The sequence below is a fragment of the Helianthus annuus genome, chromosome 4 (assembly GCF_002127325.2).
Source record: "Helianthus annuus cultivar XRQ/B chromosome 4, HanXRQr2.0-SUNRISE, whole genome shotgun sequence".
Taxonomy (NCBI): Eukaryota; Viridiplantae; Streptophyta; class Magnoliopsida; order Asterales; family Asteraceae; genus Helianthus; species Helianthus annuus.
Window position 1 is genome coordinate 181,175,530 of NC_035436.2, and position 22,305 is coordinate 181,197,834.

The window sequence follows — 22,305 nt, forward strand, 5'->3', positions numbered from 1 at the left end:
ACATGTTTGTAACTTGTGTTATACTGGACAATGCTAACATTATGTAACATGACGTGTATCTTTTGTTCCTTTAATTCGTTACACTAGTCTCATATACTAAAAGTTACAATTGCTGTGGGGAGCACAACTGTCCGGTCTAGAAAACAAAAAAAGCTATAGATGTAAAAAAATGTGATACGACGACAAACAAATACGAAAGGTTGTGCTAACATATGTTACATGTTTTTTTAGTGCTTGCAGTGAGGGAGTTGGTTCCACAGGATAGTAGTTGTTTGAAGTGTAGGAAAAATAAAGGTATTTATGGTAATTGTTTACATATGTAACATTTTTTGGGTGGTTTTATTCAGTTTTTTCTATGTGTGAAATGATGCAGATAAAAAGTCAAAATTTGGGGAGTCTTCAAGTTCAGGGTATAATTGGGTGGAAGGTAACTTGTGTTAGTTATGTTACTACCATCTTTTTTAATTAGTAGATTAAAAATACTGGAGTGTAACTTGTGTTATTACGACTTGACCATAGCAGTTGCAGCCAAACGAGAAGGGATCTTGGCAGGAAGAAAGAGAACCACAATATTGAATACGGCAAAGGTGGCCATAAAGCAAAAGAAGGTAGATGGAGAAACCAATGAAGAGTGGGAGCAAGAAGTCGATGAAGGGCAGGTGGTGGGTACCTTTGGCGTTGTACAGGAGTTACCCTCTAGTGTAACACATGTTACAAACATGTGTTACATATGTTCAACCCCTTTGTTACAAAAAAAAGGGTTGGTGTAAATATAAGTAACACGTGCAACGTTGATACTACATTTTGTGTGCAAAAACATGTGTAATGTTGCATGTATACCGTTGTTTACATATTAAGATTAAAACACATTATATGATGTGTAACATGTGTAGACTCTAAATTAAAAGGTAACACGTGTAACATGGCTATACAAGTGTTATCCACTTTGGAGTACACATGCAAAACATGGATAAAAAGTTAGTATCCAATCAAAACCTTCATGAACATATAAGCCCATACGTGACAATGTATACACAATAAAAAAATTGGAGGATAAGGGAACCCTTGTAGTATACAACAAATATACTAGTTAAAAATCGTGAAATATGATGTGACATATGTTAAATCAATATACGGTTACATATGCTGCGGTTTTGATATGTTTAAACCTTTGTAAGATGAGGGTGGAACAAAGATCCCAATATATAACCATGTAACCGATGTTCCAAGGAGTGTTGCATGTATTAGGAGTATAAAGTCTCGTACAATCCAACAATATTACATCATTTATGGAGTAAAACTACATGAAGGTGTAAAAAGATCTTGATATGTAACTTGTGCCATAATCCTATCGTTTAAAAAATGTAACTTGTGTTACGTTTAACTTTCTAATATAGCACATACACAGATGGAAAAGGAAAGTTTATAAGGGTGCAAACACTTTAAATGTAACTTGTGTTACGTGTAGCTTCCTAATATAACACAATGAAAAAAATAGTAAAACTGATGCTTCCTAATCTAACACATAAACAAATGGAAAAAAGGGAAATTTATAAGGGTGCAAACACTTCAAAATAACTGATTCTATTACATAGTCCAGACATGTAAAAGATCACACTTTTGTTTTGCGCCTTTTTGACTGAAAAACTGCTTGATCACCGAAAGTTTTATACATGGCAAGAAGAGGATGGAACTGCTTGTCAACAATAGGTGTCTAGGATGGAATCACTTGTTAACAATAGGTGTCTAGTATTTTGTGGCTTGGTGCCATGTGAGGTCTCATAAACGTAGTAGCGAGGGTGTTAGACCCCAACCGATGGCGGAATCATCGGGGCGCGGCACTAGGCGAATCAGATTGCTCAAGAGAATCCATAACAACTAGTATATGACAATATTTTAAAGGTTCATTATCCCATACTAACGAACAAATATTCCACAAATGTCATCACAGATTTAAGTCTAAAAAAACAATACAATTCCGACAACCTAGATTTTTATTAGATGAGTTTCTAGACTTCCTATCCATTTGCAGTATACGATAAGCATCAACCTGTCACATATTCGTTAATATAAAAGTCAATACAATAATGTAAAGGTTAGTACACAAGTTTAGCATAGATATAGTATAAAAAGCGTTTACGCATAACCAACATGTAACACGTAACGGGCGAATCAAGTAAGTATCACAATGATACTAGCTATCCACATGACTGCGAGTAGAGTATGCACGACACATGTTCACCGAAGCGAACAAGTCAAGTAAAAGGTGTGATCCTTAGCAACCCCTGACTAAACAGGTGCTGAGTCCAAATTATAGTATTATCGTTGCTAAAGGCGGAAGCAAGTCATCACTGTATAACATAGCAACAAGTATTCAACTAATCACGTATAACATGCAAGTGCGGCTAGCGTTTGTAAAGCGTTTAAGTGTTGTGTTTTTGATAGAGAACGTATGTAACACCCAAAAGTGCGTTAAGCGAAAAGGGTTCGAGTATACTCATAGTGCATGCTTAAGGATAAACATGATCTGGAATGGATTGAAGGGAGCGCCGGATCAGCCTGCGTACGGGAACAAAAGCGTAAGTCCTCCAAAGTGTTGAAACGGTCGAAATCGGAGTGTCGGTGGGAAAACAGAGGCTTTATATGAAGTTATGTCGTGGGTCTTCGCACAAGTGATTCTCCCGTTGTCCAAAATCGAGTGTTCTTCGCGTTTGTCTTCGGAAAATCGAGTGTTCATCCCTCCAACCTTAAGCTACTGATTAAACTTAGAGTCGGAGAGGTCTTTGTCTGAGTCACGGATGAGAATCGGGCTGTGATGTGTAAAACCAGTGCGTTCGTACGAAGCCATGTGTTCCTTCGTACGAAGACAATGCCTTCGTACGAAGCCAGGCTTCGCACAGAATAGTCCAGTTCACAACTGTGGCTGTTCTTGGCGTTCGGAGCTATGTTTTCGCCTGAATCGGATGTATTTTTGAGTCCAATTCAAGATGGTTTTGACACTACTTTGTTCCACTATTCAGTGAACAAAATACATGTCGTCTTAGGTCTGCTTTAGTGTAAAAATCAAGTTTAAAAGGGTTATAAAGAGTTTTCACCTAGATCTAACACTTGGTGAGTGTGAAATCAACTGAGTTCTAACTTGGGAAGCCGTAGCTAGGCCCAATACACTCGGTTAAGTGTAGACCCGTGGTGAAGTAAGAAGTTTTGATGAAAAAGATGAAGATTTTGTAAAAATAATGAAGGTTTTCTATGAAAAAGATGAAGTTCTTTGTAAAAAGATGAAGTTTAGTTGAAGAATGGAAGAGTTTTGATGAAATCGAAGTGAATCTTGTAGAAAATCGTAGTCGAAAACGTTGTGGAATCATGTAAAACTGATAAATCTTACTTGAAAACGGCCGGACAACAATTCGGCAGCGTTTCGGTACGAAAGGCAGCTAGTGAATGAAATGGAGAAGGGGCTTGGGTGTTTATAGCAGAGGTGGGATTGCACAAGAGGACCTGGTTCGAACCTGCTGCCTTTGTTTGAAGGTGCTGTTTTGTGTAGAAAATCCTCATTTTCGCGTATAGGATGCTCGTTTAATGCGTTCTGTTGTGTAAGTTAGTGCTAGTACTTTAAGTATTTTAGCGGGATATCGTGTGTAGCGTTGCATTGTGATGCGATAAATCGAGTTGTGAGAGTTTCCGTTTGAGCGTATAACAACCACACATAACATAATTAACAAGTAAACACACAATAACACAATAACATAAATAAATCCGCGTTTTGAGTTGCGTTGCGATAAGCGAGTGCGAAGGCGAGAGTGGTTACTGAACAAACAAACACACTCGGTAATTAAAATAGCATAATTCTTTGTAATTCGTGTTGCGTTAGCGTTGAGCGTTTGCGAATATAAAGCGTTTAAGCGTGCAGTGGTGCTGTGTGATGAAAATGTATTTAGTATAACATAACCCTTTATTTATATCGAATCTCGGAGTACAAAACGGTTACAAATCGAAGCAAGTAGAAAAAGGATAACAATCCGAAAAGTCTGGTTGTTACAGTCACCCCTACTTTAGGGAATTTCGTCCCGAAATTAAGTAGTAGACGTAAAAAAGAGTTACGGATATTTAGCTTTCATATCACTTTCGAGTTCCCAATTGAACTCGGCGCCGCGTTTTCCTTCCCAGCGTACATTCACTATGGGAATGCGAGAGCGTCAAAGTTTCTTGGTCTCTCGATCCATCATTTCTACTGGCTTTTCCACAAAGTGTAGAGTCTCGTTTATTTGCAAATCTTCAAACGGTACATGAAGATTTTCTTCAGCTAGGCACTTCTTGAGGTTTGAGACGTGGAAAGTCGGGTGTACGTTGCTGAGTTTGACCGGTAATTTGAATCAGTAGGAAACTTTACCAATTCTTTCCAGAATCTTAAAGGGACCCACGTATCGTGGCGCGAGTTTCCCTTTCTTGCCGAATCGGATCACCCCCTTCCAAGGTGAAACCTTTAGGAGTATGTGATCACCAACTTCGAACTTTAGGGGCTTGCGGCGTCTATCGTCGTAGCTCTTTTGATGACTCCGAGCTTTCAAGAGATTGTCTCGTATTTGGAAGATCTTGTCAGTCGTTTCTTGTAGTTACTCGGGACCGGTAATCAGTGCATCTTCGATCTCGTGCCATACAATAGGCGATCGACATATTCTACCATATAGTGCCTCAAAGGGTGCCATTTGAATACTAGCGTGACAACTGTTATTGTACGAGAACTCTACTAAAGGTAAATGCGAATCCCAATTACCACAAAAATCTATAGCGCATGAGCGATGCATGTCTTCGAGGGTGCGGATCGTGCGCTTGTGTAACACCTCAAAAATTCTCGTCCCATAATGTATTGACACGTGTCATAAGCTTGAATGAGTCAATGAATACTATAGAGGGACTAAAGTTGACAAACATAGAAAGTATGTGAATTCAAGGGTTCAAAATGTCAACAATGGATAAATATGCCCTACAATGTCCCTACATGATGTTTATACCCTTAAACGAGTGATTCATGGATCATACGAAGCTAATTGTGAAAGAAAGTGAGAAATTTCAAACTACAGGGGTTAAATGTGTCAACATGTTTAAGTTATACCTCTGAGTGACCTTTTAGCAAACACAAAGCTTTGTAAAGGTAAATTATGCTCACTAGAATGCACGGTAGGAATTTCACAAAGCTTCATTACCGTATGAGAAAGTTATGATCAAATTCGTATGCGAGGGGTTAAAAGCGTCAACGTCAAAAGTTAAGACTTTTTCGGGTAATAACAAGGTAAACAAGGACTTAACATGATGGGTAAAAGTCTAGGGGCCCTTGTAGGTAATTTGGAAGGGGTCAAAGTGCAAGAGATAAGTTAAGTTGACCTTTCGAAGAACCAGGAGCCAAGCATGCAATTAGTGAAAAGATTTGGAATCAGATCCGAAGGCTCACGCGGCCCGCGTAAAGCCAAGGAGAACTCTTACGCGGGCCGTCTGACACGCCCAGATGCAGAAAATCGTTTTTGTTGCCTGTTCAGCCCATGTAAACGACATTTATGGCCTTAAACACTTCCAAGAGCTGCCTAAGTGACTCCTAGAACCTTAGGGACATGTGTTGATGATCAAGAACCATTGGTAGTGTTGTGTGTCAACAATCCATGGTGATTAAATCACTATAAAAGGCCACAAGGTTGCAACCATTTCTTCACACCTTCATTCTGCAATTGAGAAGCTTTCTGGAGCTTAAGAGCAGACCCAAGTCCTTCCTTATCAAGCATAGGGCTTCAGTAAGTATCCTTAACCTTCCCTAATCATGTTTTGCTTAGTTCCTAGCTTAGAAGTCAAACCGTCGTAACTAACGGTTGACTTAACGATCAATCACTACTGGTCCAGTGATTAGTCGAATCAAAGGTAGTTATAAGTTGGTAATCATGTGGGCTTTAAACCCTTAAAAGGGCACCCTCTGATTCCCATTCTAACTAGATCAAATGTCGGGTCAAAGTTGTTTATAAAAAGTTAACAGAAGCTTAATTTTCGATTTAACGCATAAGTAGCAATGTAGAAGGCGTATAACCTATCTTATCACTCATATAACTTGGTAATAAGCATAAGAACCGGTCTAAGCTTGTTTGATCCGACCATTTACTGTTTTGACCCGGTTCAGAACCGAAAGTCGCAAAACTTTGACTTTTGCTTTGACTTCAGTTCTGACCCGTTTTAGTAGAGTCTAGAAGTGCCTTAGGACTTCCTTAGGACCAAGTTACATGAGGGTATAACCCTCTGTGATTGGTTCGTTGTTTTCCATTCCATATGCACGTTTTCGTTAAAAGCTCAATGTTAACCATAATGCCCTTTTGACTATAAAACGAGAATTTTGGAAAAGTGAAAGGACAATAATCCTTATTACTGATTTATAAAGTTGTCCCTAAAATTTCACATCAGTTGGAGGTCTAGATTAGGAGTTATGCTCATTAGCGTAATTATAACGCCTTTTAGTAATTAAACGGCGCAACTAGCATAAATCCTATCTAAACCCAATTTTTGACACCAAACCTTTTACCCACTGATGTAATATAATATTTTGAGATTTTTAACGATTTTTAATTATTTTTAACCTGCTCACAACCTGCGGTTATGGCATTGATTCGGTGAATACCGAATATACCCTTTTCGGACATAAAATGAGTTTTACATGGTATTTTGACCCGAATCCAATTGCTACTGATTTTAAACAATAAATAAAGTATTTTGAACTTTATAACCTGTTCAGAAAACTCAGATTTCCTGTAGAACCCGGAAATCTCTTTTATAATCTTTAAAATAACCAAATTACCCCTACGGGGCGTATATTGGGATTAAACTCGTTATGGGAATAATGGAAGGTATCCTACTGACACCACAACCTCTTTAGAGCATATTAACTTAGGAAACCTGTATAGGACTCTTACGGTTACCCGTTACGCTATTTACGCGTTCGGTTCGGTTTATGTAACTAGTTTGCATAAATTAGCCGAAACGGGTCAAACCTTGTCGTTTTTATCTCAAAATTCAGAAAGCGTTTAGTTTACCCATATTGTACAAGTCTCCAAACTTGTAGGGTCTAAATCACATTCTATTCCGGCAATCGCTTAATCATGCGTTTCGAACCGTAAAACTTTCCTTAAAACTAACCGGTCTAAGTTACGACTTAAATAAGACCCGTTAGGAATCTAATAGGTTAATAAAAACCTTCGTTCCAGATTGAGAGCCCCAGTAGAAGTACTTGTGCTTGCTGATTAGAATATACGGCTGAGTATAAATTGCATTGCTAGCTCAGGTAAATACTTTTAACTTATTTTCCCTATACGGGCTTGGGATACGGTATTATAATAATACCGCTTGGTCGGGTATTGAATGTTTAGTCGTATTGTGATTAAATTATTGAGGTAACCCGCTTTAATCTGTATTGTTTGAAATAAAAGCCTTTAGGGGTTAATGACCATGTCCCGGATATCCTTGACATCATTGTATTATAAAATGGCCACGTCTTATGCACGAGGTGTAGGCATACCCCTGACAGTGCATAAGGGAAACAGTATCTCACTCTCTTGTGGGCCTATACTTGTGGCGTGTCTGTTAATCTTAACTCGGTTTCTACATCGGGCCCTGAACGTACAACGAACATGTAAATCTGTATACAAGATTATAAAGATAATTGTCCCAAGTTATAAAAGATATGTTGTGCCTTGTGCATTCAAATCAATTTTATTAAACCTTTTCAAATGAGTCGGTTAAGTGTATTTACCAGTGTAAACTGACGTATTTTCCAAAAAGGTTAAGTGACAGGTACTGAACGTAATTGGCTGGAAGCTCAGGGCGTTAATAAGGAATCTTACAAGTTCTAGATGCCTAAAGTCTGTTGAACAGTTTTCTTTTATTGATCCGCCTGTGGATCCTTTACTTTCCGTTGTAATACTTTGACATTACTTTATATTCGGAATGTAGTATATTTATCTTTTGCTTCCGCTGTGCATTTATATATTGTGTTGTTTGACCATGATGACATCGACTACGTCACGATACTCCCCACCGGTCCCACCGGTTTTACGTGGAAATTCGGGGTGTGACAGGTTGGTATCAGAGCCAACATTGAGTGAATTAAACACTAGCCTTTTGTGTTTAATCTCAATGACACAGTAGCACATTCCTTAAAAACTTCTAAGTCTAGACTTAACATAGGAATACTCTCAATTCTAATCTGGAATTTATTGCTTCCAATTATTTTTATATATTGGATACGTCGCCAAGCGAAGAACCTGTATTAGGATTTCTCCTCATCCGGAGCCTTGAAATGCTGAACTTCGTACCACGACTAAGATAAAACGTGTATCCAGGGAGAAAACATTCAGAGATAAAGTGAAACCTCCTTTTTGCTGAAGATCGTATCTTTAATAAGTCCTTGTGAGGACATGTTTATCTGTCAGTCCCTGCACGGACAACATCATTCCTTTCAAGTCCCGTTAGGGCAATTATGTACTCCTTTTATCACTTTGTATGAATATAATATATCAAATAAATCAAATTATTATCCCTTTTCATAATTGATCTACCAGTAAATATATTGAAAGAATCTTAAAGGGGTAAAACCTAGCTTGAATGTCATTAAAGACCTAGCTATGATGGGAAAAACCTGTTTAAAAGAGATTCAGATTCTCGTTAACATCCGCAAACATGTTAACACTCCTGACAACAATAATACGATAAAATTACACTCGTCATCTTTACATTGGGAAATTCCAAACCCTTATCTAGCCTAGTAATTTAGAATCATGGCTTAAATCATCAAACGAAGATGATCATATTATAAACATCCATTAGTGATGAAGTGCCTACGGGCCAAACTTGTTGTCCGATAGGACAACGACCGTGGTGGTCTTTGACCCCCGTCTAGAGATGTTGGACTACGTCCAAGCATAACAGTTTGTATGATCAATACGATCCTGACTGATATTATCAAATGAAGATGGTCATATTATAAACATCCATAAGTGATGAAATGCCTACGGGCCATGCTTATCGTCCTAAGGGACAAGATACAGTTGATGTCTTTGACTCTCTGTCAACAAAAGGTAATGAAATATGTTCAAACCTTAATGCCTAGATTCTCTGAAATCATGGCTTATAAACCAGTCCTTGTGACTAGGCCTTTTGCGCCACTTTAATATCCTTAATGTTTTATAACTAGGATAAATTATAATGAAAATATAACTAACAAATTAACCAATATGGGTTATATTACCATGGTTGATGAATCGTCAAAAATGATGAATCCATAATAACCCCTGAATGAATCATCATCAATGTTTATGTAGCAATTAAGCTAAATGGCTGGATTGGATGAGGTCAACAGCCACCCGAGGGAGGATAATGATGCTCACAGAGTTAATATAACTGGTGCGGAATTGCAGGCATTAATAGATAATGCCGTTACACAAGCTCTCGACAGATAGTATGATGAATCAAGTGATACACACTCTAAGACTCTATCTGTGGCTCGTAGTAAGCCCCTTTCAAAATCACACGAGTCAAAGGAAGACGATGTTCGTAACTCATCAAATCAAAGGAGTGTCCCGTCTAGACAGGTGGTGCTTTATCAAGAGGCACCAGTTAAGACCTGCTCATATAAATATTTTGTCTCCTGCAAGCCCAGAGACTTCACAGGAGAAAAAGGAGCCATCGACTGCATGACGTGGCTCGATGAGATGGACACCGTTGTTGACATCAGTGGATGTGCAGAGCAAGACATTGTGAAGTTTGTTTCACAATCTTTTAAAGGAGAAGCTCTAGCTTGGTGGAGGTCACTGATCCAAGCTACGGGGAAGATCCCTTTGTACAACATGACTTGGGATCAGTTCGTTGCTCTTATCAAAGAAAATTACTGTCCTCAACATGAAGTTGAGAAAATTGAGACTGAATTCTTGACATTAGTCATGGAGAACTTAGATTGTCAAGCGTACCTTACAAGTTTCAATACTATGTCTCGATTGGTTCCTTACTTAATCACGCCAAAACCAAAGAATATAGCTCGCTTTATTGGGGGTCTAGCCCCAGAAATAAAGGCAAGTGTGAAAGCATCGAGACCTGCTACGTTCAGGTCAGCAGCCGACCTGTCGCTATCTCTGACCCTTGATGTAGTCAGAAACAAGGCAGCCAGAGCCTCAAAAGATGGAAAACGTAAAAGGGAGGATGAGGATTCTTATTGCTCCGGTAAGAAGACAAAGAGAAACTCTGAGGATAAGAAGAGTTCCGGGTTTAAGAGAAACAGCCAGCAGTCGAGTGAGAAGACCAGGTGCGAAACCTGTGGAAAATACCACCTCGGGAAATGCAGATTTGAATTTCAGCCTCTACCTTGTGGGATTTGCAAATCTAAAGAACATAAAACCTTGGAATGCAAGGAGTTAAAGGACGCAACCTGCTACGGTTGCAACGAAAATGGGCATATCAAGACTAACTGCCCTAGAAATCAGAAGAAGCCTGAAGAGGCCAAGAGAACAAACGCATGAGTCTTCAGGATGAACGCCCAGGAGATGGTGCAGTATGATAAATATATACCAGGTACCTTTCCTTATCAAGCAGTTTATGCAGAAATTTGTTTGATGCTGGCACATATGATTCTATAATGAATGATAAATATTGAGAACTGTTGTCTCCGCCTGTTTAGGACTCAAGTCATCTAATACGAGATGGAAATTGGCCGTTGGTACTTAAGAAAACGCTCCAACAAATCTTAGATTGATATTTTGTATCTATTAGGAATTACTCTTTTCTGTTACCCTGATGACAAGCTTTCATGGTATCCAAAATTCATCAATATAATAATGACAGATGTGACGTTTTGATCCCCTGTCAAAAAGATGATGGATTAGGTCCAAACCTTAAATGCCATTGATGGTCTTTCGTGACCTAGGCTAAACATAATGAATATATATATTAAATAACATTCATTAAGAACGTTAGTACTATATTGGCCTGTATGGTCTATAGATACCATGGTTAGTATATGTTAAGGCCATCAGGAAGAAGAATAGCAGTTGTTGGATTGCAACTAAGAAATTGTTTTATTGGTGTTAGGAACCAATATCGAGTATGGCAAACTCAGATGAGACAGCCGTTGATCGTGTTATGAATGATGCGACACATGCCGATGATGCTACGATTATGAGCCTTAGAATTTCCGAAGGTGTTCTTCAAACTATGATAGACGCAGCTGTTGGAAAGGCTGTGAAGAAGGCTATGAAAAAGTTCAAGGAGCCCCAGGCTACTCGCTCCAAATTTTATCTAGGACCACATTTCCTTACTCATAAGGAGGATCTTGTTCATGCCTCAAATGAAAAAGATGAGCTAAAAAGGAAAAGGGAGGAAAGTAACTCCCAAAGCTCTATGAAGAAGAACAAACAAAAGTCTAACCCGAAACTAGTATGCAAGACCTGCAAGAAGCGCCATTACGGGAAGTGCAAGTTCGAACCAAAATCCCAATCACAGCCAAGGGCTTGCGGGATCTACAAATCAAGGGAACATAAAACGTTAGACTGCAAGGACATGAAAAATGCAGTCTGCTTCGGCTGTAATGAGAAAGGCCACATCAAGACCACGTGCCCTAATTATGTCAAAGGAAATACGGCTAAAGAAGGGAAGCCTAAGAATGAAAGTGCCTAAAATACCTGAACTAGTTCATAAATAATGGCCTCAGGTACGTTCCTTGACATTTTATCAAAGATTTAAATGCTAAGAGTTTTTATTTTGGTTCGGATACCAATAAATCCTTCATAAACTATAGGGACATATATATTAAGTGTAAGGTAAAACTTACAGGTAGAAAATTCACAGGAACTATTCCTTCTATTTATGTCAGAATTCTTCAATCATAAAGTCCTAATGTACCCTCTCTCCAGATAAAATACAACATCCTATAAAAATTGATATCCCTTTGATCTCCATTGATTTCGAATACCAAATGGTATGACAAAAGCGCCATATGAGGATTGGTGTATCTTAATGTGTCCCATAGATTGCTTCCATGCCTGATCAGTATGAAGGTTTAATGCATGGAACCGCAAGGATATTCAAATAAACATAGGGTAGTAAAGTCAACCAGTGGTATTCAAAGAAGATATCCAGAATGGAATTTTCCAAGTAAGTGTCTTTGATTAAATCTATGGACTCGTACATGTGACACAAGCAAGGATGGATGAACTGGAGCCTGAGATTTGGAAAATCTCTGTAATCTCCTTGTACCTTGATTATCTTCTCTTAAGACTACCCTGTTTACCTTCGATGGGCGAGTAGAGTTAAGATTTATATCCCATTTAGGGCTGCATTATTATTATGAAATCTCCAAGACAACTAGTACCATTGTTAGAAGGGTCGAAAACCCTGGTTAAGTAAGTTTTGAAATAGAGGATTCATATAGCCTAACTCAATAATCTGAGAGTTCGGTAGAATTAATTAAGTAAGACGGTTTATTCTGCTTATGCAATATTACCACAACCCTAATTCGGCATCGATTACGAAATTCCATCAACTGCCCATGATCGTCGATTTGTTCGACTAACGACGAGGATGAACTATTCCTTAAAATTATTAAGCAGTGGTTAGAATAACCATCTCACCTTAAGATAATCTTTCAAAAATGGTTGATATATAAGCATCAAGGCTGCTCCTTTGGAGACCTTGTAAAGATGGAATGTTAGACATTTATTGTTAGGACAATAGATTGGTAAGTTCAATATTCAGGATCTGAAAGTTGCATTGGAAACAACAAATAAGATCATACAAATCCCTAATCATCAGTAAGGTGCCAATATTCGGCAGAAAATCAAGGATTAATGAGAATAGCAAACCTCCTAAATTCTGGTTAAGGAATAAGGTTCAACAAAAGATACCACCCAGGAGGGGTGTGCCAAGTTGTTAAATTTTCAGACTAGTTGAGCTCTGAAGATATATAGAATCATTCGAAGGATTCGAATGTATCAAGATTAAATAGCTTACGAGCTAAGACCAAATTAAGGAACTTGGTGGAACGCGCAATGTGCCCCACACTAATGATTTAAGGACGTGTCACCAATAGGTCAAAGAGCACTATCACATAATGATATACAGATCTATGATATGATGAGCAACCCGTGTCGATTGAGGATCGACAGAATTAGAAGCTCTAAAAAGACACATGTACCTATTATAAAGGTCTATTGGAGTACCTTAGAGGCTTAAAGGTACTGGGGAAGATTAAGCCCAAAATAAGTCAGAAAATACTTCCTTTACTTTAACAAATCTCGAGGTCGAGATTTCTTTTAAGGGGGTGAGGATGTAACACCTCGAAAATTCACGTCCTATAATGTATTGACACGTGTCATAAGCTTGAAGGAGTCAATGAATACTATAGAGGGACTAAAGTTGACAAACATAGAAAGTATGTGAATTCAAGGGTTCAAAATGTCAACAATGGATAAATATGCCCTACAATGTCCCTACATGATGTTTATACCCTTAAACGAATGATTCATGGATCATACGAAGCTAATTGTGAAAGAAAGTGAGAAATTTCAAACTACAGGGGTTAAATGTGTCAACATGTTTAAGTTATACCTCTGAGTGATCTTTTAGCAAACACAAAGCTTTGGAAAGGTAAATTATGCTCACTAGAATGCACGGTAGGAATTTCACAAAGCTTCATTACCGTATGAGAAAGTTATGATCAAATTCGTATGCGAGGGGTTAAAAGCGTCAACGTCAAAAGTTAAGACTTTTTCGGGTAATAACAAGGTAAACAAGGACTTAACATGATGGGTAAAAGTCTAGGGGCCCTTGTAGGTAATTTGGAAGGGGTCAAAGTGCAAGAGATAAGTTAAGTTGACCTTTCGAAGAACCAGGAGCCAAGCATGCAATTAGTGAAAAGATTTGGAATCAGATCCGAAGGCTCACGAGGCCCGCGTAAAGTCAAGGAGAACTCTTACGCGGGCCGCCTGACACGCCCAGATGCAGAAAATCGTTTTTGTTGCCTGTTCAGCCCATGTAAACGACATTTATGGCCTTAAACACTTCCAGGAGCTGCCTAAGTGACTCCTAGAACCTTAGGGACATGTGTTGATGATCAAGAACCATTGGTAGTGTTGTGTGTCAACAATCCATGGTGATTAAATCACTATAAAAGGCCACAAGGTTGCAACCATTTCTTCACACCTTCATTCTGCAATTGAGAAGCTTTCTGGAGCTTAAGAGCAGACCCAAGTCCTTCCTTATCAAGCATAGGGCTTCAGTAAGTATCCTTAACCTTCCCTAATCATGTTTTGCTTAGTTCCTAGCTTAGAAGTCAAACCGTCGTAACTAACGGTTGACTTAACGATCAATCACTACTGGTCCAGTGATTATTCGAATCAAAGGTAGTTATAAGTTGGTAATCATGTGGGCTTTAAACCCTTAAAAGGGCACCCTCTGATTCCCATTCTAACTAGATCAAATGTCGGGTCAAAGTTGTTTATAAAAAGTTAACAGAAGCTTAATTTTCGATTTAACGCATAAGTAGCAATGTAGAAGGCGTATAACCTATCTTATCACTCATGTAACTTGGTAATAAGCATAAGAACCGGTCTAAGCTTGTTTGATCCGACCATTTACTGTTTTGACCCGGTTCAGAACCGAAAGTCGCAAGACTTTGACTTTTGCTTTGACTTCAGTTCTGACCCGTTTTAGTAGAGTCTAGAAGTGCCTTAGGACTTCCTTAGGACCAAGTTACATGAGGGTATAAAAGTCAATACAATAATGTAAAGGTTAGTACACAAGTTTAGCATAGATATAGTATAAAAAGCGTTTACGCATAACCAACATGTAACACGTAACGGGCGAATCAAGTAAGTATCACAATGATACTAGCTATCCACATGACTGCGAGTAGAGTATGCACGACACATGTTCACCGAAGCGAACAAGTCAAGTAAAAGGTGTGATCCTTAGCAACCCCTGACTAAACAGGTGCTGAGTCCAAATTATAGTATTATCGTTGCTAAAGGCGGAAGCAAGTCATCACTGTATAACATAGCAACAAGTATTCAACTAATCACGTATAACATGCAAGTGCGGCTAGCGTTTGTAAAGCGTTTAAGTGTTGTGTTTTTGATAGAGAACGTATGTAACACCCAAAAGTGCGTTAAGCGAAAAGGGTTCGAGTATACTCATAGTGCATGCTTAAGGATAAACATGATCTGGAATGGATTGAAGGGAGCGCCGGATCAGCCTGCGTACGGGAACAAAAGCGTAAGTCCTCCAAAGTGTTGAAACGGTCGAAATCGGAGTGTCGGTGGGAAAACAGAGGCTTTATATGAAGTTATGTCGTGGGTCTTCGCACAAGTGATTCTCCCGTTGTCCAAAATCGAGTGTTCTTCGCGTTTGTCTTCGGAAAATCGAGTGTTCATCCCTCCAACCTTAAGCTACTGATTAAACTTAGAGTCGGAGAGGTCTTTGTCTGAGTCACGGATGAGAATCGGGCTGTGATGTGTAAAACTAGTGCGTTCGTACGAAGCCATGTGTTCCTTCGTACGAAGACAATGCCTTCGTACGAAGCCAGGCTTCGCACAGAATAGTCCAGTTCACAACTGTGGCTGTTCTTGGCGTTCGGAGCTATGTTTTCGCCTGAATCGGATGTATTTTTGAGTCCAATTCAAGATGGTTTTGACACTACTTTGTTCCACTATTCAGTGAACAAAATACATGTCGTCTTAGGTCCGCTTTAGTGTAAAAATCAAGTTTAAAAGGGTTATAAAGAGTTTTCACCTAGATCTAACACCTGGTGAGTGTGAAATCAACTGAGTTCTAACTTGGGAAGCCGTAGCTAGGCCCAATACACTCGGTTAAGTGTAGACCCGTGGTGAAGTAAGAAGTTTTGATGAAAAAGATGAAGATTTTGTAAAAATAATGAAGGTTTTCTATGAAAAAGATGAAGTTCTTTGTAAAAAGATGAAGTTTGGTTGAAGAATGGAAGAGTTTTGATGAAATCGAAGTGAATCTTGTAGAAAATCGTAGTCGAAAACGTTGTGGAATCATGTAAAACTGATAAATCTTACTTGAAAACGATCGGACAACAATTCGGCAGCGTTTCGGTACGAAAGGCAGCTAGTGAATGAAATGGAGAAGGGGCTTGGGTGTTTATAGCAGAGGTGGGATTGCACAAGAGGACCTGGTTCGAACCTGCTGCCTTTGTTTGAAGGTGCTGTTTTGTGTAGAAAATCCTCATTTTCGCGTATAGGATGCTCGTTTAATGCGTTCTGTTGTGTAAGTTAGTGCTAGTACTTTAAGTATTTTAGCGGGATATCGTGTGTAGCGTTGCATTGTGATGCGATAAATCGAGTTGTGAGAGTTTCCGTTTGAGCGTATAACAACCACACATAACATAATTAACAAGTAAACACACAATAACACAATAACATAAATAAATCCGCGTTTTGAGTTGCGTTGCGATAAGCGAGTGCGAAGGCGAGAGTGGTTACTGAACAAACAAACACACTCGGTAATTAAAATAGCATAATTCTTTGTAATTCGTGTTGCGTTAGCGTTGAGCGTTTGCGAATATAAAGCGTTTAAGCGTGCAGTGGTGCTGTGTGATGAAAATGTATTTAGTATAACATAACCCTTTATTTATATCGAATCTCGGAGTACAAAACGGTTACAAATCGAAGCAAGTAGAAAAAGGATAACAATCCGAAAAGTCTGGTTGTTACAGTCACCCCTACTTTAGGGAATTTCGTCCCGAAATTAAGTAGTAGACGTAAAAAAGAGTTACGGATATTTAGCTTTCATATCACTTTCGAGTTCCCAATTGAACTCGGCGCCGCGTTTTCCTTCCCAGCGTACCTTCACTATGGGAATGCGAGAGCGTCAAAGTTTCTTGGTCTCTCGATCCATCATTTCTACTGGCTTTTCCACAAAGTGTAGAGTCTCGTTTATTTGCAAATCTTCAAACGGTACATGAAGATTTTCTTCAGCTAGGCACTTCTTGAGGTTTTAGACGTGGAAAGTCGGGTGTACGTTGCTGAGTTTGACCGGTAATTTGAATCAGTAGGCAACTTTACCAATTCTTTCCAGAATCTTAAAGGGACCCACGTATCGTGGCGCGAGTTTCCCTTTCTTGCCGAATCGGATCACCCCCTTCCAAGGTGAAACCTTTAGGAGTATGTGATCACCAACTTCGAACTTTAGGGGCTTGCGGCGTCTATCGTCGTAGCTCTTTTGATGACTCCGAGCTTTCAAGAGATTGTCTCGTATTTGGAAGATCTTGTCAGTCGTTTCTTGTAGTTACTCGAGACCGGTAATCAGTGCATCTTCGATCTCGTGCCATACAATAGGCGATCGACATATTCTACCATATAGTGCCTCAAAGGGTGCCATTTGAATACTAGCGTGACAACTGTTATTGTACGAGAACTCTACTAAAGGTAAATGCGAATCCCAATTACCACAAAAATCTATAGCGCATGAGCGATGCATGTCTTCGAGGGTGCGGATCGTGCGCTTGTGTAACACCTCGAAAATTCTCGTCCTATAATGTATTGACACGTGTCATAAGCTTGAACGTGTCAATGAATACTATAGAGGGACTAAAGTTGACAAACATAGAAAGTATGTGAATTCAAGGGTTCAAAATGTCAACAATGGATAAATATGCCCTACAATGTCCCTACATGATGTTTATACCCTTAAACGAATGATTCATGGATCATACGAAGCTAATTGTGAAAGAAAGTGAGAAATTTCAAACTACAGGGGTTAAATGTGTCAACATGTTTAAGTTATACCTCTGAGTGACCTTTTAGCAAACACAAAGCTTTGTAAAGGTAAATTATGCTCACTAGAATGCACGGTAGGAATTTCACAAAGCTTCATTACCGTATGAGAAAGTTATGATCAAATTCGTATGCGAGGGGTTAAAAGCGTCAACGTCAAAAGTTAAGACTTTTTCGGGTAATAACAAGGTAAACAAGGACTTAACATGATGGGTAAAAGTCTAGGGGCCCTTGTAGGTAATTTGGAAGGGGTCAAAGTGCAAGAGATAAGTTAAGTTGACCTTTCGAAGAACCAGGAGCCAAGCATGCAATTAGTGAAAAGATTTGGAATCAGATCCGAAGGCTCACGCGGCCCGCGTAAAGCCAAGGAGAACTCTTACGCGGGCCGTCTGACACGCCCAGATGCAGAAAATCGTTTTTGTTGCCTGTTCAGCCCATGTAAACGACATTTATGGCCTTAAACACTTCCAAGAGCTGCCTAAGTGACTCCTAGAACCTTAGGGACATGTGTTGATGATCAAGAACCATTGGTAGTGTTGTGTGTCAACAATCCATGGTGATTAAATCACTATAAAAGGCCACAAGGTTGCAACCATTTCTTCACACCTTCATTCTGCAATTGAGAAGCTTTCTGGAGCTTAAGAGCAAACCCAAGTCCTTCCTTATCAAGCATAGGGCTTCAGTAAGTATCCTTAACCTTCCCTAATCATGTTTTGCTTAGTTCCTAGCTTAGAAGTCAAACCGTCGTAACTAACGGTTGACTTAACGATCAATCACTACTGGTCCAGTGATTAGTCGAATCAAAGGTAGTTATAAGTTGGTAATCATGTGGGCTTTAAACCCTTAAAAGGGCACCCTCTGATTCCCATTCTAACTAGATCAAATGTCGGGTCAAAGTTGTTTATAAAAAGTTAACAGAAGCTTAATTTTCGATTTAACGCATAAGTAGCAATGTAGAAGGCGTATAACCTATCTTATCACTCATATAACTTGGTAATAAGCATAAGAACCGGTCTAAGCTTGTTTGATCCGACCATTTACTGTTTTGACCCGGTTCAGAACCGAAAGTCGCAAAACTTTGACTTTTGCTTTGACTTCAGTTCTGACCCGTTTTAGTAGAGTCTAGAAGTGCCTTAGGACTTCCTTAGGACCAAGTTACATGAGGGTATAACCCTCTGTGATTGGTTCGTTGTTTTCCATTCCATATGCACGTTTTCGTTAAAAGCTCAATGTTAACCATAATGCCCTTTTGACTATAAAACGAGAATTTTGGAAAAGTGAAAGGACAATAATCCTTATTACTGATTTATAAAGTTGTCCCTAAAATTTCACATCAGTTGGAGGTCTAGATTAGGAGTTATGCTCATTAGCGTAATTATAACGCCTTTTAGTAATTAAACGGCGCAACTAGCATAAATCCTATCTAAACCCAATTTTTGACACCAAACCTTTTACCCACTGATGTAATATAATATTTTGAGATTTTTAAAGATTTTTAATTATTTTTAACCTGCTCACAACCTGCGGTTATGGCATTGATTCGGTGAATACCGAATATACCCTTTTCGGACATAAAATGAGTTTTACATGGTATTTTGACCCGAATCCAATTGCTACTGATTTTAAACAATAAATAAAGTATTTTGAACTTTATAACCTGTTCAGAAAACTCAGATTTCCTGTAGAACCCGAAAATCTCTTTTATAATCTTTAAAATAACCAAATTACCCCTACGGGGCGTATATTGGGATTAAACTCGTTATGGGCATAATGGAAGGTATCCTACTGACACCACAACCTCTTTAGAGCATATTAACTTAGGAAACCTGTATAGGACTCTTACGGTTACCCGTTACGCTATTTACGCGTTCGGTTCGGTTTATGTAACTAGTTTACATAAATTAGCCGAAACGGGTCAAACCTTGTCGTTTTTATCTCAAAATTCAGAAAGCGTTTAGTTTACCCATATTGTACAAGTCTCCAAACTTGTAGGGTCTAAATCACATTCTATTCCGGCCTTCGCTTAATCATGCGTTTCCAACCGTAAAACTTTCCTTAAAACTAACCGGTCTAAGTTACGACTTAAATAAGACCCGTTAGGAATCTAATAGGTTAATAAAAACCTTCATTCCAGATTGAGAGCCCCAGTAGAAGTACTTGTGCTTGCTGATTAGAATATACGGCTGAGTATAAATTGCATTGCTAGCTCAGGTAAATACTTTTAACTTATTTTCCCTATACGGGCTTGGGATACGGTATTATAATAATACCGCTTGGTAGGGTATTGAATGTTTAGTCGTATTGTGATTAAATTATTGAGGTAACCTGCTTTAATCTGTATTGTTTGAAATAAAAGCCTTTAGGGGTTAATGACCATGTCCCGGATATCCTTGACATCATTGTATTATAAAATGGCCACGTCTTATGCACGAGGTGTAGGCATACCCCTGACAGTGCATAAGGGAAACGGTATCTCACTCTCTTGTGGGCCTATACTTGTGGCGTGTCTGTTAATCTTAACTCGGTTTCTACATCGGGCCCTGAACGTACAACGAACATGTAAATCTGTATACAAGATTATAAAGATAATTATCCCAAGTTATAAAAGATATGTTGTGCCTTGTGCATTCAAATCAGTTTTATTAAACCTTTTCAAATGAGTCGGTTAATTGTATTTACCAGTGTAAACTGACGTATTTTCCAAAAAGGTTAAGTGACAGGTACTGAACGTAATTGGCTGGAAGCTCAGGGCGTTAATAAGGAATCTTGCAAGTTCTAGATGCCTAAAGTCTGTTGAACAGTTTTCTTTTATTGATCCGCCTGTGGATCCTTTACTTTCCGTTGTAATACTTTGACATTACTTTATATTCGGAATGTAGTATATTTATCTTTTGCTTCCGCTGTGCATTTATATATTGTGTTGTTTGACCATGATGACATCGACTACGTCACTGTGACACCTCGTATTTTCGAACTTTCCATTTTTGGCAAGTCTACTTGTACTTTCTATTTTTGTAAGTTGTACCTTTGTGGTATTTGGTTTTATTCCCAAATTGTACCTCGAGACTTGAAATCATAATGAAAGTGCATTATTTTATTCATATTTGTGTTTGAATACTATGTATTGTCAAAACAATTGATAACATGTTAAACTATGTTAAACACGTAAAAACAGTGAAAATACATCTTAATCTCAGCTCTCAAATTCATCACTGCCAAGAGATTACCCTAAACCGTACAAAAACCGGGAATTTATACGTTAATTCGGTAAAAATATCAAAATTTGGGTTAAAATAATTTTTATATTATTTTATTAATATTTTAAATAAGTAAACTAATAATTAAAATTAAATAAATAAATATTTTAAACTGAATTTTTAATGATTTTTGTTAGTTTTGGTTAGTTAAACTAACTCAGTTAGTGAAAACCCAGTTAAATCAGCTAACTGGGTTAATTTTATCAAAGGGCAGCACTAACTGAGTTAGAAAACTCAGTTAGTGGCTAACCCAGTTAGTCAGACTAACTAATGGCAAAAAGGGGGTCTCCTGGGTGAGAACCGGCCCTTGTGCGGTTCGAACCCGGGTCTCTCGCCTCACACACACGCGTACTAACCACTCGGCCGGGCATGCCACATCCGTTCTATATCGTAATTTAATTTCATTTAACATCTAATTAACGTCGCTGATTTTAAATAAATAACCGCCAAGCCTTTCTTCTTCCTTCGACCCTTGAAGTATTTACCGGAAAGGTTGGACCGTTCATGTTCGTAACCGACGGGCCTACGTCTCCTTTATTAAATGACCGAACCTCAAATCTTTTGGCCCCTTCACACCCGATTACCGAAGCTAACCGTAAACGTCTCGCACGTAACCTCGCCGGAAAACCTGCAAGTAGCCGAACCGTTCGACCACCACCCTCGCCGCCGGGAACACTTCGCCGGAGCCTCCGGTCGACCACCGGAAAGCCATCTGAAAACCTTGTCCGGTACCGGTTCGTCTCCGTTTTACTTTCTTCTTTTCTGTTATATTTTCTGTGTTATTATTATTATTATTATTATTATTATTATTATTATTATTATTATTATTATTATTATTATTATTATTATTATTATTATTATTATTAAAGGAAACCTCTAGAGTTTGAGGTAGGGGATATGGTTTTGTTGAAAGTATCACCCGGGAAGGGTGTGGCACGCTTCGGGAGGCGTGGGAAGTTGAATCCGCGGTATATTGGTCCGTTCAGAATTTTGGAGAGAATTGGGCTCGTAGCATACAAGCTGGACTTACCTGCTGAACTAAATGGCGTTCACGATACATTTCATGTATCAAATCTGAAGAAAAGTCCAACTCAAGATACCGTTGTCATTCCCACCGACGAAATTCATGTTGACGACACGCTCCACTTCGTTGAAGAACCTGTTGAGGATACGGATTGGGAAGTGAACAAGACCCACCTGAGCAGTGTCAAGCTCGTCAAAGTTCGTTGGAATGCCAGACA

The 22,305-nt window shown here is 38.8% G+C and overlaps 1 protein-coding gene across 1 annotated transcript; it reads left to right on the top strand.

The window, feature by feature from the left end:
* The first annotated feature begins 11,121 nt into the window (after positions 1–11,121).
* On the top strand, positions 11,122–11,691 carry LOC110933950. The gene has a single exon (XM_022177150.1). It carries the CDS (start codon positions 11,122–11,124, stop codon positions 11,689–11,691), a length of 570 nt encoding a protein of 189 aa, XP_022032842.1.
* The last annotated feature ends 10,614 nt before the right edge of the window (positions 11,692–22,305 follow it).

What these genes read in the sequence shown, in the direction of transcription:
- LOC110933950 (XM_022177150.1), top strand. Translation starts at nt 11,122, where the DNA reads ATGGCAAACTCAGATGAGACAGCCGTTGATCGTGTTATGAATGATGCG.